The sequence below is a fragment of the Suncus etruscus genome, chromosome 12 (assembly GCF_024139225.1).
Source record: "Suncus etruscus isolate mSunEtr1 chromosome 12, mSunEtr1.pri.cur, whole genome shotgun sequence".
In the NCBI taxonomy this organism is placed as follows: domain Eukaryota; kingdom Metazoa; phylum Chordata; class Mammalia; order Eulipotyphla; family Soricidae; genus Suncus; species Suncus etruscus.
The window spans coordinates 22580224-22598081 of record NC_064859.1 but is presented as its reverse complement, the minus strand read 5'-3'; the positions used below and the strand labels follow the sequence as shown (position 1 = coordinate 22598081).

Here is a 17858-nt window from a genome sequence, read left to right as displayed (position 1 = left end):
ACAGACTTGATCAGTTGGCAAAATATCACTAGAAACGGTCCTGGACCACTCTGCTCAGAAGTGTCCCCACAAATAAGTATATAAATACTGATAATATTATTATTACTGATAACAGCTAACATAATTTATAGCATCAGAAATAAATGTACATGATTCAATGTATTAAAATGCCTTTAACATTCACAATAAATAAGTAAACACTTTCTTTGGAGAAAGTGTTTGGGCCACACCAGTGATGCTCAGAGATTACTAATGGCTCTGTGTTTAGTGATCACTCCCTGAAGAGCTCATCTGGAGTGACCTCAGACCCAGGTCTGAGGCATTCAAGGCTTTACCCACTGTACGATCCATCCAGATCTCAAATATTTTCCTTAGTATTGATGCTTTATAGATTAAGAAATGGCAACAGAGAAATCAATCCACATGTTAAAGGTTACACAGTGAGTACACAGAAAAAGGCTTCGTAGAGGCAGTCCAGCACACTATACCACCACAAAATTTAAACATGGTAGTGCAGGTGCTCCGTGTAGACAGAATTCCCAAAGAAAATATTCTCACCTGAAATCATTATATTTCCTACACATCAACATCCTTTATAGAGTGTTAATGTTTTTTTACTTATTAAGCTTGTGTTTTTATAGATGTCCCACACAATTGGCTTATAAAGGCTTCCTTAAAAGGTCTTCCTTACTGTCCTGGCATCAACTTACTCCAGAGAAAGTTCTTAAGACTTAGTAATAGCAACAACCTGCTTATAGGGCAGGGTTCTCTGCATTGTCATCTAATGGTGAGATGAAATCAGAAGACCTCCATGTCACCCTGGCTTCGACATAGAATCTATACAGAAACTAGGATCTCTAAGTACAGAAACCTGACTGCAACAACCATGATTGTGAAGAGTTTTGACTCGGACCACAGAGAAAGACTTTAAGGTTGGACAACCTAGTATGCCTAGAGCTTGAAATTTTTTTTTTTTTTTTTTTTTGGTGGCTTTTGGGTCATACCCGGCAGTGCTCAGGGGTTACTCCTGGCTCCATGATCAGAAATTGCTCCTGGCAGGCACGAGAGACCATATGGGATGCCGGGATTCAAACCGATGACCTTCTGCATGAAAGGCAAACGCCTTACCTCCATGCTATCTCTCTGGCCCCTAAAATTGGTCTTATGCCAGAATACTTCATGGGTATGGTTCCACTGTTTTTAGGCCAAAGGTTTTTCCTTTCTATTTCTCCCATATTTTGTTGTGCCTATGCAAACAACAACTGCCACACACACATACATACACACCTTTTTATTATATTTTTAATCTCTTTAAAAAAAAGCGCTTACTAAACCTTCTGCTATTGTATTAATATCTCTATTGGAGATACAATAATTTTCACAAATATACTCGCTACTGAACTTTTTCTTTCTTTTTTCTTCTCTTCCATTTTATTTTTAGTTTTCCATTTTCTTTCTATTTTTAATAATTTGCTTTCTGTCATTTTGAAACAAATGTATTATGATTGGTTGTGTCAATTATGTGATGCATTTTCTTTAAATAAAAAAAATAAGGGCTGGAAAGATAGCATAGAGGTAAGGCATTTTTGCCTTGCATGCAGAAAGATGGTGGTTCAAATTCTGGATCCAATATGTTTCCCTGAGCATGCCAGGAGCAATTTCTGAGTGTAGAGCCAGGAGTAACCCCGGAGCGCTGCCAAGTATGACCCCCCCAAAACAAACCCTCAAAAATTAAATAAATAGGGGCCGGGCGGTGGCGCTAGAGGTAAGGTGCCTTGCCTTGCCTGCGCTAGCCTTGGACGGACCTCGGTTCGATTCCCCGGTGTCCCATATGGTCCCCCAAGCCAGGAGCGACTTCTGAGCGCATAGCCAGGAGTAACCCCTGAGCATCACTGGGTGTGGCCCAAAAACCAAAAAAAAAAAAATTAAATAAATAAAAAATAAAAATAAATAAAAGGCCTTTCTTTATTCTCTGCACTAATATTGACATCTTTCTTACCTTTTATTCCAAAATAAACATTTCAAGCAAAAAGTTTAATTATGCATATATGTTTAATAATATTTACATAAAAAGTATGATGATAATAATGTGTGATATTCCACCACAGGAAACTGAACATAAAGACAACTATGCAAAGCTAATTTTGCATGCTAAGTTTTAACATGGAAAAAACTATCTTGTAACCAACAGAATGAATTCTAAACTCATCCATAATTCATAAGCCCCTGAACACATCACTAAGATAGTATTCTACTAAAGATGTCATTTGGGAACAAAAATTTTTTCACTGATAAAGATATTTTAATGACTATTATAATAATAAAAATAATTCTTCATAAAGAGTTGTGGTAGATTTTTGTTACTTGTCAATGGTATCACAATTTTAATCTAACTCATTTTTTCTACAGATGCTTACTTATGACAGCCAGATTAAAAACTTACCATTTTTTTTTTTTGTTTTTTGGTTTTTTTTTTTGTTTTTGGGCCACACCCATTTGACGCTCAAGGGTTAATCCTGGCTATGTGCTCAGAAATCGCCCCTGGCTTGGGGGGACCATATGGGACGCCGGGGGATCGAACCGCGGTCCTTCCTTGGCTAGCGCTTGCAATGCAGACACCTTACCTCCAGCGCCACCTACCCGGCCCCTAAAAACTTACCATTTTAAACATGTAAGCAAGATACGTTACATCCTATGTGGAAAAGAAAAAACAGAAATAATGAACACTTATAGACCCCTCCCCACAAAGAATACTACGGAATTCAAGACCAGGTATCAACTAGGAATAAAAAACACACCAAAATATTTTTGCAGTGAACAAGTAAGGATGTATGTAACTGACAAATACACCTAATCCACTGCCATTCTTTCCAAAGTATTTGTTAAACTAAAATACTTCAGTTAGTGAAATTTCACTAACAACTAGCATGACAATGTTAATGAGTGAGAGAAGTAGAATTCCTGTCTCAAATACAGTGGGTGGGTGGGGGCACTGGTGGTGGGAATGTTGCGCTGGTGAAGAGGGTGTTCTGTTTATGACTGAAACCCACCTACAATCGTGCTGTAATCATGGTGCTTAAATAAAGATTTTACAGAATAAAAAAAACCCTAAAATACATTACTTAATAAATACAAGACATAATAGACACATGTAGCATTGCATTGGTAGTGTACCAAAATCACAACAGCGAACCACAATCATGAAGCTTTAATTTCATGTCACACTCATAATTACCTCATATCTTTGTGATATAAGGTATGAATAAGTACTGCGTACTATAAAAGTAACACATGTGTACAAAATAATCTGGTTCCCCTTGTTATGAGTCCTCTGAAAGCAGCCTATACTTACTAAATATCTCTAATATGCTTTCAGGTAATCCAGCAAAAATTTTGTTGTCAGATTAAATGAAAAAGATCAAGATTATCACCATCTTTAACATTATAGGAAAACTAGGTCCAAACTCATTGGTATTTTGCCTCATGAACACAAAAAAATAAGTGATCAAAATTACAATGAGGAAAAATGTTTGAAAGATGTACAAAAAGCTGCAGCCTCCTTTTGATCTAGGGCTTACTGCTCTATTGGAATACAGTTGGATAAAGTAATAAATAGGCTAACATAATATGAATATAAAATATAAGTAAGCTAAAGGACTTGGGGGGGCAAGAAATCAGCCAAATCTTTGAGTGTGGGCTGCTATTAGAGATAGGAATCTGGAAGAACTCAAAAAATTAAATACACTGAACCAACAACTATCTCCTATTAGTATTCTACTCCATTAGTAATGGTGGGGAGGTGCTGAAGAAATCAGAGTAAGAAACTGTAAATGTTGTTAGGAGATTAGGTTCCAGGGAACTGCTGAAATTCGAACCAAAGGAGAGCAAAAACTAACTAAAGTTGAAATCAAGCCCAGTACAAATTCTGTTAAGATCAGAGATAAACCCATGGATGGAAGCTTTGGAATTTCAGAGTTGGTCTTGAGGACAAAGAAACTTCCACAATCGCAACTGAAATCGTAATTTGAAACCAATTTAAAGTGTGGCCTACAGTCAGTTCACTCAAGTAGTGATGAAATTGGAATGATCTATCAGATAGTGAGGAGGCATAGAAGTAGAATAAATGAGAAAAGAGACATATTTAAAGGGCATATGGGCAAAATCATCCACAAATCCAATAAAAGATCTACAGAAGTAGATCCAAGATACCACAGACATAAGAAGTTCAGCACGCTTCAAAGAGAATTTATACATTTAAGACAATACATAAAAAATATCAAATTATAAACTCGACGATTAAAAAAATAACCATAAAAAGACAATGCACTCAGAATAATAATAAGAATTGCTTATTTCCTTTAAAAATAATGAAAGCAGACAATGGAATGATACCTTTTAAGTATGAGAAAAGGAAAACAGTTTATTTGGAATGTTCTATCTTAAAAAATAATTTTTGAAAATCAATGAAAACATCTTCAGACAAGCAAAAACTAAAAAAAAAAACTAATATAAGTGGATGTACTTGAAAAGAAATATTTTACTAAAGAACATAATGACAAAAGGAAAATAATAAGTGTCTACAACAAAAAGTATAAAGCACTGAAAATAAGTAAATGTAAAAAATGTCCCTTTAGGGGCCCAGAGAGATAGCACAGTGGTGCCTGCCTTGCAAGCAGCCGATCCAGAACCTAAGGTGGTTGGTTCGAATCCCGGTGTCCCATATGGTCCCCCGTGCCTGCCAGGAGCTATTTCTGAGCAGACAGCCAGAAGTAACCCCTGAGCACCACCGGGTGTGACCCAAAAACCAAAAAAAAAAAAAAATGTCCCTTTAAAACTGAATTTAAAAATACAATTAAATGTTCAAAGCAAAAGCATTTAGTTTAAGGTTTAAAATAGGTATAGAAGTCCACCCTACCATCTTCCTGGTAAATGGCAGGTTCCTCCACCAAGCTCCCCGACCCAAAAATTAAATAATGACTGCTGATACTTTCCAGATAGTCCTGGCTAATACCCCTGTGGCACTCTCAAACAGTGCGGGGGGGGGCACAGATTCCCCATTCTGCATGAGCTACAGGTCCAATGCCAACCCTTAGACCCAATAGAAAGTGCTCAGCTCTGCAATTTAACCTTAGCAAACTTTCCAATCAACCAAATTTTATCCTAGACCACATTAGCTGCATGACACCTCAATATTTTATATGGTATCAGCCCAGTAGTGTCACAGGAAATCTGATGGTAAAGTTACATAGTAATCTATCAACCTGAGTGAGCCTGAACACTAACTAGCACAGAAGGTACAGCTAGCACCAACCACAGCTCAGTAAGTCTTTAAGACACTGACTTTTCTAATAACATCAAGGTTAATAAGAGTATGTCATTTTAAATTTACCTGTGCTGATCTAAGTTTTGATTAATTCTATTTGCCTTTGTGTTTTAACAAGCAATATAAAGTTAATTTGTTTATCCCTGCATGGAGGCAGGCTATGTTTATGGGTGGGAGATTGGGGACACTGGTGAAGGTAAGGTCATATTAGTAGTGGAACTGGTGTTTGAATATTTAATGACTAAAATGACTGTATTAGGAAAAACATGGTAAAACATGGTGTTATAATAAAAATTAGGGGAACAAAGGTATAGGAGCTAAAACCAAAGAAATAGTACAGTGAGTAGAGCATTTGCCTTGCACACAGCCAACTTGGGCTGTGTAAATCCCTAGTACCCCATATGATCCTTTGAACATGGTCAGGAATGACCCCTGAGCACAGAGCCAGCAGTATACCCTAAACATAGCCAGATATGGCCCAAAGAAAGTACTATAATTCTAATAATAATAATAATAATCAATGAATAATATGTAGAAACTTTAGAGACACATCCTGTGGTAAGATGTATGCCAAGCATGTATTTTCATAATACTTTGAGTTCAATCTTCAGCACAGAATGGACCCTCTCCCACCTCCACTATAGAAGTGGCCCCAGGCACACAAACACCACCAAGTGAAGCATCTAAAGAAAGGCAAAACAACAACAACAAAACTAAATGCCTCAATGTGATGATTCTTTTCAAACAGATGAGATTAATAAATTATATTTTACCATTATAAAATCATTAATTTACGTAGAAACTGATAAATTATTCAAGGTAAATTGTGGTAACTTAAGGATGCACATGGTGATCTCCAAAGCAAACGAACAAAAAAAAATACAAATAAAACAGTAAGTTAGGGACTGGAGAGATAGTTAGAGGATAAGGCACTAGTCTTGCATTGGATTCAATTCTTAGAATTCTATATGGTCCTCTGAGCCTGAAAGGACTAATCATTGAGCACAGAACAATGAGTAAGCCCTGAGCATAGTCAGGACAACCCCCAAAAATATACACACACTGCCAAAAAACTGGTCTAGCCTTGTAAGACAATAGGGAAAATATAACATAGCCATCAATAAATTCTAAAATAAAGGATAAAAGAAGCAAAAAGGAGTGTGAAAGATGAAAAATAATAATGAAACACTAAACTTAAATCCTAACTGTATTTACACAATAAAATATACACACCAATTAAAATACATTAAAGGGGGCTGGAGAGAAAGCATGAAGGCAGGGCCTTTGCCTTTCATGCAGAAGGACGGTGATTCGAATCCCAGCATCCCGTATGGTCCCCCGTACCTGCCAAGGGCAATTTCTCAGCATAGAGCTGGGAGTAATCCCTGAGCGCTGCCTGGTGTGACCCAAAAATCAAATAATAATAATAAATAAAATAAATAAAAGACATTAAAAGACAATTTTTCTATTTTGGGGGGCCACACCCGTTTGACACTAAGAGATTACTCCTGGCTATGTGCTCAGAAATCACTCCTGGCTTTGGGGGGACCACATGGAATGCTGGGGGATTGAACTGCAGTCCATCCTAGGCTAGTGCTTGCAAAGCAGCCTTACCTCTAGCATCATCTCTCCGGCCACAATTTGTCTATTTGGGGGGTCGGGGGGTTGGCCCACACCCGTTTGATGCTTAGGGGTTACTCCTGACTAAGCGCTCAGAAATTGGCCCTGGCTTGGGGGGACCATATGGGACGCAGGGGAATCAGACTGAGGTCCTTCCTTGGTTAGCGCTTGCAAGGCAGACACCTTACCTCTAGCGCCACCTCTCCGGCCCCAATTTGTCTATTTTTAAAAAGATACATGTGAAGCCAGAAAGATAGTAAAATTATCCAGGTTTGATACCTAGCACCACATATGATCCTCTGAGGCCTACCAAGAGTGAACCAGGAACACAGAATCAGTAGTAAGCCCTGAGCATCACTGTTACGGCTCCCAACCAACCAACCAATTTGAAATATAAGAAAAAGTTCCCATATTTTATTTATTTATTATAAACACTAAAGGGACAAATCACCTTGGAGAAATTATCATCATCAAGTCAGGAAGTATACAGGATTATTATGAAACATCTTTTTACAAATAGTAAAATGAAGATTCATCATCATGGCACATGAACCAGTTGAAAGCAGGTACTCTGTCTGGTACAATGTGAACACCAAAATAAATACAAACAATAAAGAAATGAAAATATAGAAAGAAGTAAAAATTCATGAGTCCTGTCTTATCAGGTAATAGGGGAAGTAAAGAGAAAGAAAAGAGGAGAAAGAGAGCCTTAAAGAAAAATGCAAAGTAATAAATAGATGAGGAACGATGTGAACTTAATGTAAAACATACAGATGTTTATTTAAAATAACATTCTTATAAAATTTCTATTGCAATGCCAATTCAATAATATATCTAATGATAAATTAATCATCTGAGAGAAAACTTATTCAAGCAAAAAATTAATGAATACTCTATTGGAGGTCAGTAGAAAATATCTAATAAACAAATATGATCTCAAAATGTTTTTAAGCTCACAAATACTATTTATTACAAAAGAAAAGTCGTAATAACAACTCTACAATTGAGATAATTTAACAACAGCCAGAAGGTGTTCTAAAACTACAAACACTCAAGGATTCAGGAGGGGGTAAATAATAATAAGGCAAAAGGAACAAAATGTAAAAAGTATGTAAATTTGGGTACAAGTCTTTCAATTTATACAATGCTCAGTTTTTTCTTTAATACTGAAATTATGTTAAGATAACATGTCAGAAAAAGAACAATGTTAAAAGCAATACAAAGAACAAATGCATACTGAAATTATTGCTATAGTAATATTAGCCAAAGAAGACAATGAAACTAGTTTAAGTTTTGGTTTTAGGAAAAGGACATGACATAAAATGAAAGAACAAATACAAATACAAATACAACAATATGACATCAAATGTTACAACTTTAAAATATCTACCAAAATATATTTTAAAAGATAGAGATATCTAGAAGTAATATACAAATACATAATCATGGTTGAACAGTTTTAACATTCAGAATTAATGAGATGACTGAAAAGGTAATATACTTAGCAAATCTGAACATAACTTTAATAATCTAATTAGTTTTAAAAATGTAAGACTACACACAACTCCAGGACAAATACTATTCTATACCTACTACAAGAAATACTATATTCAAATACAAGTTACAACTGAATTTAAATTTACCATCTTGCTACCTGCTCCTATTTCATCTATTTCATTTTTTTTGTTTGTTTGTTTTGGTCTTTGGGCCACACCCAGCAGCGCCCAGGGTTACTCCTGGCTCTGTGTTCAGACATCGCTCCTGGCAGGCACGGGGGACCATATGGGATGCCGGGATTCGAACCATCGTTGGTCCGAGGTCGGCTGCTTACAAGGCAAAAGCTCTACTGCTGTGCTATCTCTCCGGCCCTATTTCATCTATTTCTATGCTTCCACTTTCCTTTTATATACTCCATAGGTTGTTCTAAGGGTAATATTTTTAAAAAAAAAAAAACTTTATTGACTGATTGATTGATTGGTTTCTGGGCCACACCGAGCGGTGCTCAGGGGTCACTCCTGGCTCTGCAGTCAGAAATCATCCCCTGCAAGCTGGGGGACCACCTGGGATGCTGGCAATTGAACTGGGTCACTCCCAGATCAGCTGAATGCAACGCAAATACCCTACCGCTCTGCTATTCTCTCCGGCTCCTAAGGGTAATATTTTTATAATTCTATTTTATTTTCATTATTTATTTCTTGTTAACAGTTTACCACCATTTTTAGTGGCTACTCTAGATCTTACAAAACATTGATATAATAAATTACAAATAACATTTATCAATTTTGAATATAAAATTAAAACCTAAAGTGTATTCAAATCCTCGCACAGACCCTTTGTTCCATAAATGTCATACATTTACTAATTTTTCTTTTACTATTTTTACTTTAAACAAATAATTTTCTTTAATCATAATTAAAAAATAGGGGGTGATATCAGCAAGACATAAGAGAAATAAGAGATCCCTGCTCATAATCATCCCTTAGAAACAATAATTTGGCAGTCATCCATAGACGAAAGTGCTTTTGTGGCAACTTCAGAATCCAAACAAGATTCTGAACTAAAATCCTGGTAGAGACCCTGGCCGAGAAGAAGATAAAGCTATGCACAGAAAGTGAACTCATTCCCCCAAATCCCAACAACAGATTCGGAAAACAGATCTCTTCTCCCATAAACACAACTACAGATTATATGGCCTTACCAATAGCACAATTTGTCCAAGGGGCCTGCCAAGAATCACCTCCACTAATGTACTAGGTAAAGGCCAATCAAATTTTGGCCCTGGTTGTGTTTCCTTCAGTAGACCATTACCCAATCCCAGCCAGCCACAGTCACCACTCTCCTCACCCCAGATGAACAGGTACCATGTCTATAACTTCATATTTCATCCCCATACCCTCTAAGATGCTGTCTAGGCATCCATCTGACCAGAGGGAGAAATGCCTATCAGGCTACCATAGAGGTGGATATGCTGCTTTGTATTCAAATGGCTTTGGAGTCCAATGTGGCACTATTATTCAACTCCTAAAAACCAGAGTCCAGCATGAGTCCTGCCCAGTCAGGAACACCATGAAAGAGACATGTGCCTCCATGTCTCCAAAGGCAGGTAACATGAATAAACAGGAAATAAACAGGAAAGAGTAATGTACTGAATACACTTCATTGCGAAAATAATCCACATGCAGAAGGATGAAGTGAATTTGGGGGGGCCACACCCATTGATGTTCAGAGGCTACTTCTGGCTATGCACTCAGAAATCACTCTTGGCTTGGGGTACAATATGGGGCGCTGGGGGATCGAACCCTGGTCTGTCCTACCACCTGTGCCACCGCTCTGGCCCCATGAGGTGAATCTTCATCTGACACCATACTTTCACCACAGAGCTTACACACACATAACACACCATGACTGTCCCTTTCTAACATCAGAAACCTTTTGAGGTTAAAGTTCATGTTTCCAAACTTTTTAAGGATCTTATATTCAAGTGTAATAAGCCTTCCACTAATCTTTTCAGTGTGAATTACTTTAGAGTTTTTTATTTTCTTCTCCTGAAGTTCCCTTTCTCTTGCCTCTTCTTCAACTAAGTATTCCTATTTCAATTCTGACAATTTCTCAGGAACCATCTTTACTTCCTCCTAGCTGTTGTCCATGTCTGCACCCAGCTATTAGTCATTTGCTTACCATCATAATCATAGCTGTGTTAATGTTTGAAACCCCATCTGTATAAAATTCTAGAATCCACTGAGCTTCTTATTAACCTCTTGAGCTTCTTATTTGGGATGCCATTCTACACTCCTTAGAAACATTCCCACAAACTTAAGCAAGGCTCTTGGTTCAGTCATGATGGCTGTATTTCCAGAAGAGCATTCTTGTCTTCTCATTTTCTTCTGGTACAATAACTCAGGCAAAGGTAACAGGCCTTAAAAGCTATACTTTCAGCTGCCTTTATATCAGCACTTGCAGATTCACCTCATGCTTTCATATTATAAAATGAATAATGATTCTTAATCTTTTACAACACCCAGAGCTAGCTGTAAATTCAGTCTCATAATCAGACCCAGTCTTTTATTTCAACTTCTCAAACATTTTGCTAAATCAGGACTGACACATTGCTGAAAGGAATATGCTTCTATGCCTGGTCTTTATCCAGATAATTTTCTTCTTATCTATGATAGACGACCCAGTTTTTCCCAAAATGGGCATAGTTCTGGGTATGCTGAAATGGTGGCGAAAGCAGTAGCAGCCTTGGGTGCAAATCTCTTAAAGAAGGCAAATTTCCCAAGAAACCCAGTGATTATTTTTTCTGGATGGGAACAGTAGTTGGGCTAAGTGAGGCCTCTGATATTGGTTCGTCTGAACTTTGTTGGTCTCATTGCTTTCAGTGGAGAAGGTCCTCAAATAGCATCCATCATGTTATTCTTGTTCAGATGAGAGCACTGATGGGATAAGAAGTGCAATAATACTACTGATTTCATCTTTCCTAAACTCAATCACTTTTTATTTTGTGTTAAGGCAAATCTCTCAATGTGATCACTTACTGGTATCATTACCAATAGATTTTGAATGCTTAGGGGGCCATGATGAACAAAATAACATAAGATTGTGTCGAGCACAAAGGAAATGATGCAATTAAGAGATGCTAAAAACACAAGTTGTATTAAGCTCCTGCTGGAGTAAAGTGTTACCTTATGACAGCCGCGATGTCACTAGACAAGTAAAATTCCTTCATTAAGTTGTACATAATTGCACCTGCATGTAATGTCATTTTCTTTTGAATGTAGTCCAAATATTCTTTATTTTTTTCACATCCATAATGTTGAAAATGATGTCACCATTTTTTTTATTCTACCCCAGAGTATAAAAACAATGTTTCTTCAGTCCTGACTATAATAATTATGTCTTTTTCTTTGCCTCACAGAGATAGAGTTAGTAGCCATTCCACAACTACCATAAAGTTTGTTACATGTATAAGAACCCAGGATAAAGGGTGAGGCTTTGGGACTTTTGCACAATAGTGACTGATTTTCTACATTTGTGACATCACAGACAGTTCTCTGATCTCTTTCCCAGCTCCCAATCTTTTATACGTGCATCAGTAAAGATCCATGATATAGAGCATAAGAATGTGAACTTAGAGCCTCCTTCCAGGTTCCAGTGCCATTTCTAATTGCCTGACCCTGGAAGCACCCAAGTTTGTGCTGGGTGAGAACAGGAAACTTCCATCCTAAACTCTCCCACCAAACATGAATGGGGCTGTCTTTTGGTCCTTTCCTCAGCCTCTGTCCAGGTTCAAGCTCAATTCCTGATTATCTGCACCCTAGGGCCAGTCAGGTCTGTGTATGAGTAGAAATAGGGAATTCCTCCTCCTTCCCATCAATCCTTTTCCCAAACTGCACAGACTCTAGTGTATCCACACAAAGTCATTTCAATTTATATCATATAGTTCCTGGAAGACTGCAACAAGCACGTCTTTCTCTTAGAAAATATACAGTTCAAAACCCAGCTGAACAAACCAATGAACTACGTATGCAATATTTTTTATCTTACTTAGACAACCTTGCTTGTTTAGAAAAATAACCTCTGAAGAAGATATGAGCCACCTTCCATAAACAGTTCAATACATCACTTTTAAAACACCCTGATAAACACTCCAATATTCTAAACCACTAAATGCAAAAATCAATGATGAAGTTAAGGAACACCTATAGTGGGGGATATGGAGAAAAATCCTGGCAAATTTCCAAGTCCATCCAAACACATGAGCCTTATAAACAAGTACCTAAAATCAACACTTAATGGTTTAGCAATGGAAATCAAGGAATCACTAGCCTGTAAAATCAAGAAATCTATAGATGATCAATTAAAATAATTCAAATAAGAACTCTTTTAGAAGATGAGAGAATCCATACAATTGGAAATGAAGGAACTAAAAAACATGTAAGCAAGCCATAACAGTAGAATTATACACATGAAGAATCGCATAGACGAACTTGAAGACAAATTAAATAACAGCAGAGAAATTTTCCACCCTTGAAAAAGAGGCTTCTCTTTAAATCCAAGATCAAAAAAAGTGCCAAAAAATAGACCTTAACAGAACAACACTAAGACATTTAGTAATAGAAATGGCAAAAGATATATATGTATATATAAAGGTATATATAGAGAGAGAAAGAGAGAGATGGATTCTTTAAAGCAGTAAGGGAGAAGAAAAACCTCAAGTATAAAGAAAAAAACATAAGAATTAAACCAGATTTTCCCTTTAAAACAATCCAGGCAAGAAGAGTGGAATGACATAGTCAAACTACTGAATGGAAAAAAACTTGCAACCAAGAATCCACTACCCAGAAAAACTCTCATTTACATGGGAGGTACGATGAAAAACATTCTCAGACAAAAAAGAACTCCGAATATTTGCACTAATCAAACTGACTCTAAATGAACTATACAAACTAAATCCCCAATTGTAACAATCCTACACAGAATAAAGGCACAACAGCCCTTTCTATCAGTAGTTTCCTTAAATATCAATGGACTGAACTATCCCATCGAAAGACACAGAGTACGTGGTTGGATCAGTAAACAAAACCCAGATACCTTCTGCCTGCAGGAAACACACTTAAAAGTTCAGGACACAGGCTGAGAGAAAAAGGATGGAAACAATTATACAAGCCACTGGGAGAAAAAAGTGTTGGGAAAGCCATACTCATATCAGACCAAACTGCATTCAATCTCAGGAAAGTACTGAGAGACAAAGATGGACACTACTTATTGATCAGGAGAACAACAGACCAAGAAGTACTACCTCTGATAAACATATATGCACCAAACGTAGACCCAGCATAACAAGTAAGGCTTTTGCTCACAAAATTAGAGAAACAAATTAATGAAAATGTAATAGTGGTGGGAGATTTCAACACCTCATTACTCTCACCAGACAGTTCCACTAGGCAAAACACTAACAAAGACAAGAACTTTAAGTAAGAAACTAGAAGAATTAGGACTAATAGATCTATACAGAGCCTTTCACCCTCAGAAAGCAGAATACACGATCTTCTCAAGTACACATGGAACTTTCTCCAAAATAGACCACATTTTAGGGTACATATCAACATACATAAAGTCATAAATATAAGAATTATACCAACTAACCTATCAGAAAACAATGCCACAGAGATAAAAAAAAGAATATGGGAGGCATTACTTTCCCCAAATCTAAATTGCATTACAAAGCAATAGTCATTAAAACAGCATGGCATTGAAATAAAGACAGACCCTCAAATCAATGGAATAGATTTGAGTATTCAGAGAATGTTGTCCAGAATGTTGTGCTGGTAAAGGGGAATATTCATTTTTAATAACTAAAACCAACTACAAACATGCATGTAATCATGGTGCTTAAATAAAGATCTGCATAAATATAAAGAAAACCAATCATGGCAATGAAAAGATAGTATAGTAACAAAGGTTCCTGCCTTCACCTAGCCAACACTAGCACCAAATATAACCCTCCATCAGGAGCAATCTCTGAACACGGAGCCAGGAGTATGTCCAGAGTGAGAATGGGAGGTGTAGGAGAAGGATGAAGAGGAAGACATGGATAAAGAGGAAAAGAAAAAGGAAGAGGAGGTCGAGGAGGAAAAGAGCAGGTCCATTAAAAAATTATATAAACCCAGAAAAAACTGGTATGAAACAGTGCCCACTAACAGAAACTTTTCCAAATGTAACTTTAGAAGGAAATAATGAGATTAAGCTATATAATATAAATATAAATTATCCAACTTTTCAACTTTTCCTTTTACTAGGATGCTTCACTCAGTAATGGCAGTGCTATGCTATTTGGACCAAGAGGTAAGAAGTCCAGAATTAGGGCTGAAAAAATGATCAACATTATGTTTTTGAAAATATAAAAATATAAAGTGATAGTCTGTATTTATTACATTTCAACTGTCGTACTATACCTTAGATGGAGGTCTTCTGAAAACTTCAGACAGGCATAGATAAATTCTTTAATTTGATTGTAAACTTTTGGCACAAATTCAGAGAAAGGAAACTTTTTTGGAAAAGGTTGCTATAAATGCAAAAAATAAAGAAAGCAAGTCATAAACCAAGATACTTTATGGATTTACAACAATCTCAAATTCATGACATTTCTGAAAAGGTTAGACAAACAGTACAGGAGGTAAGGCACTTTCATTGTTCAAAGCTAACCCTCCTTTTACTCAGTAGCATATATGGTCCCCCCAAAACAGTCAAAAGTCACCCTGAGCACAGACACAGCAGTAAGCCTTGAGCAAAACCAGGTGAGACTCAATCCCTCTCCCCTTCAAAATGAAATTATCTCTAAAAGTTTCCTGATACTAAAAAAATAATAATATAATTAAATAATCATTCAACTATTCTTTAACATGTGAAGAAACACACAAATTGTGAAACATACTTAATAATAAAACTACTGATACATGTAATAAAACTCAGGTGACCTCAAAATCACCTGTACAGAGTAAAAGGGTCCAATTTCAAACAGTAATATATTGTATAGTTCTATCTATAGGCATTGTGAAAAACGCAAATGTAGGTTAATAGTGATGGCAGAATGTTGGTTGCGAAGTCTGAGATTTGGCTTTGCAAAGTCTGGAGAATGATTGATTAACAATGACAGTCTGAGAGAATTTGGGGAGAAGATGGAATTCTTTCTTATACACATAGAAAAATATTCTATTTTTACTTGTACATTTAAAATATGCACATATATTCTATATAAAATAGTTTAATAACTGATAGACTAATGTAATTACACAAAGGTACTATCATGATATAAAATAATTGGAACACTCCCACCCACTCCCTAAAATATTACAAAGTCAATAGGATACAAAGCCATCTGCCCATTCCCCAAACCAGAACTGTCATTCTTTTAAGGCTAAAATGTGTCCTTTGAAGAAATTTCTGAGTTCTAACTTCTGGCAGAGGTAATGCTATTAAAAGTACAGTCCTAACACATGCTTTAATTTATGTCAAATTAAAGAAAAAATTGTTTTAATATTCCTTACCTTTTCCAGCTCTGTATCTTGAAATGGAAATTGTCCTACAACCTTTTTATACATTTCTTCACTTGTGACTGGTATAGGACTGTAGTTGTCAGAATCAAGTATGTTTCTATAAAAATATAGAAGAGGAAGGAGGAGATGAAGGAAAGGAGGGGAGTTTAATCACTATAAAACTAGTAATTACAAGACATTTTAAGGTGAAATTTCAGGTGAAAACTCTATAAGTTGTATGCTCTGTAAAGGCAAACAGTTCTAATTGTGTTTTGTTTTTAAACAGCGTATACTTGGCTCTTTAACTCTGCATTAGAACTTTTATTCTATCTTTCAAAGTTTGAAGACAAAAAACAAGACTGCCATAATAAATATAAAGTATGTACTTTATTACACCTACTGTTGTATTTTTTTCTAACTCCTAGTCTGAGGGTTCTAGGGACACATATAATTCTACCAAGATCAAACAGAACTGGAGCTGGAGGAATAGCACAAAGTGATATAGCACATTTTCAGATTAAATAACCCTAAGTTTTATCCCCTGTAATACATGGTCCTTCAAGTACTGCAAGGAGTGAGCCCAAGCATTGAGCTGGAAAATACTGAAGCACCTCAAGGTGGGAGTACTTCCTTAAACAAAACAAACAAATAAAAAGAGGGTGCAGAATTTTAGTGAAACACATGTTATTTAGATCACAGATATATAATGATATTTTAATCTCAGGGTTCTTATAAGATACTCCCCCCTAAAACAGAATTGCACCACATATTCAGTTTTTACAAATCGAATACACACACACACACACACACACACACACACACTTATAAGATACTCCTCCCTAAAACAGAATTGCACCACATATTTAGTTTTTACAAATCGATTTGAAGAAAGTATACATAACTTCAGAGATGAACAACAGCTCAGAGACTTTACAGACTCAAAACCAGCCTTAAAACAAAAACTTGTCTACTTTAAGACAAGACAGGCCTTCAGACACACCAAACTTTTACACAAAGTAGACACTAAATTCCATGATAATTATCTGTCTCGACATCAACGAACTAAATACACCAGTTAAGAGACAAAGAATGGCAATCAACCAAAAAGCTGAATACAACATTCTACTGCCTACAACCAAGAAATACATCTGAATATCCATAAAAATATAACATATTAATATAATATAGACTCAAAATCAAAGGTTGAAGGATAATCATCCAAGAAAGCAACTCTCTTAAAAAACTGGAGTGGCAATATATCAGATGATACAAACTTTAGACTTAAAAAAGTTACAAGGGACAAGGATGGACATTTTGTAATAATCAAGGAATATGTACAACAGGAAGAAGTCACACACCAAAACATATATGCACCCAATGAGTGCCCAGCAAAATATTTAAAACAACTGTTGACAAATCTGAAAGTAGACATCAATAGCAATTCAATAATAGTGGGAGACATCAACACTGCCCTGTCACCCACTTATAGGTCAAACTGAATAAAACCTCACAAGAATATTCTAGATCTAAAAGGAGACATGAAAGTGCCTGTGTGTGTTTGTGTGTGTGTGTGTGTGTGTGTGTGTGTGTAGAAAGAGAGAGAGAGAGCTGTCCACCCCCCAAAACTGAATATACATTCTTCTCCAGGACACATAGGTTATTCTCCAAGATAGACAACATGCCGGCCATAAAATATATCCCCATAAAAGCAAGAGGATAAAAATTGTGCAAACTTGGGTCTAGAGTGATATCACAGTGGTAGGGCATTTGCCTTGTATGTATCTGATCCAGGACAGACCTTGGTTCAATCCCTGGCATCCCATATGGTCCCCCAAGCCATGAGGGATTTCTGAGCACATATAGCCAGGAGTAACCCCTGA

At 36.5% G+C, this 17858-nt stretch overlaps 1 protein-coding gene across 1 annotated transcript in view; it reads right to left on the bottom strand.

Annotated features, from left to right (window-relative positions):
* Positions 1-17858, bottom strand: part of EXOC6B (exocyst complex component 6B) — a 604019-nt gene that overhangs the window by 258572 nt on the left and 327589 nt on the right. Inside the window, exons 14-15 of the mRNA XM_049785045.1 lie at positions 15991-16096; positions 14899-15008 (exon numbers count right to left, since the gene is read on the bottom strand). Of these exons, the coding sequence (XP_049641002.1) occupies positions 14899-15008; positions 15991-16096 (216 nt within the window). The remainder of the gene's footprint in view (positions 1-14898; positions 15009-15990; positions 16097-17858) is intronic.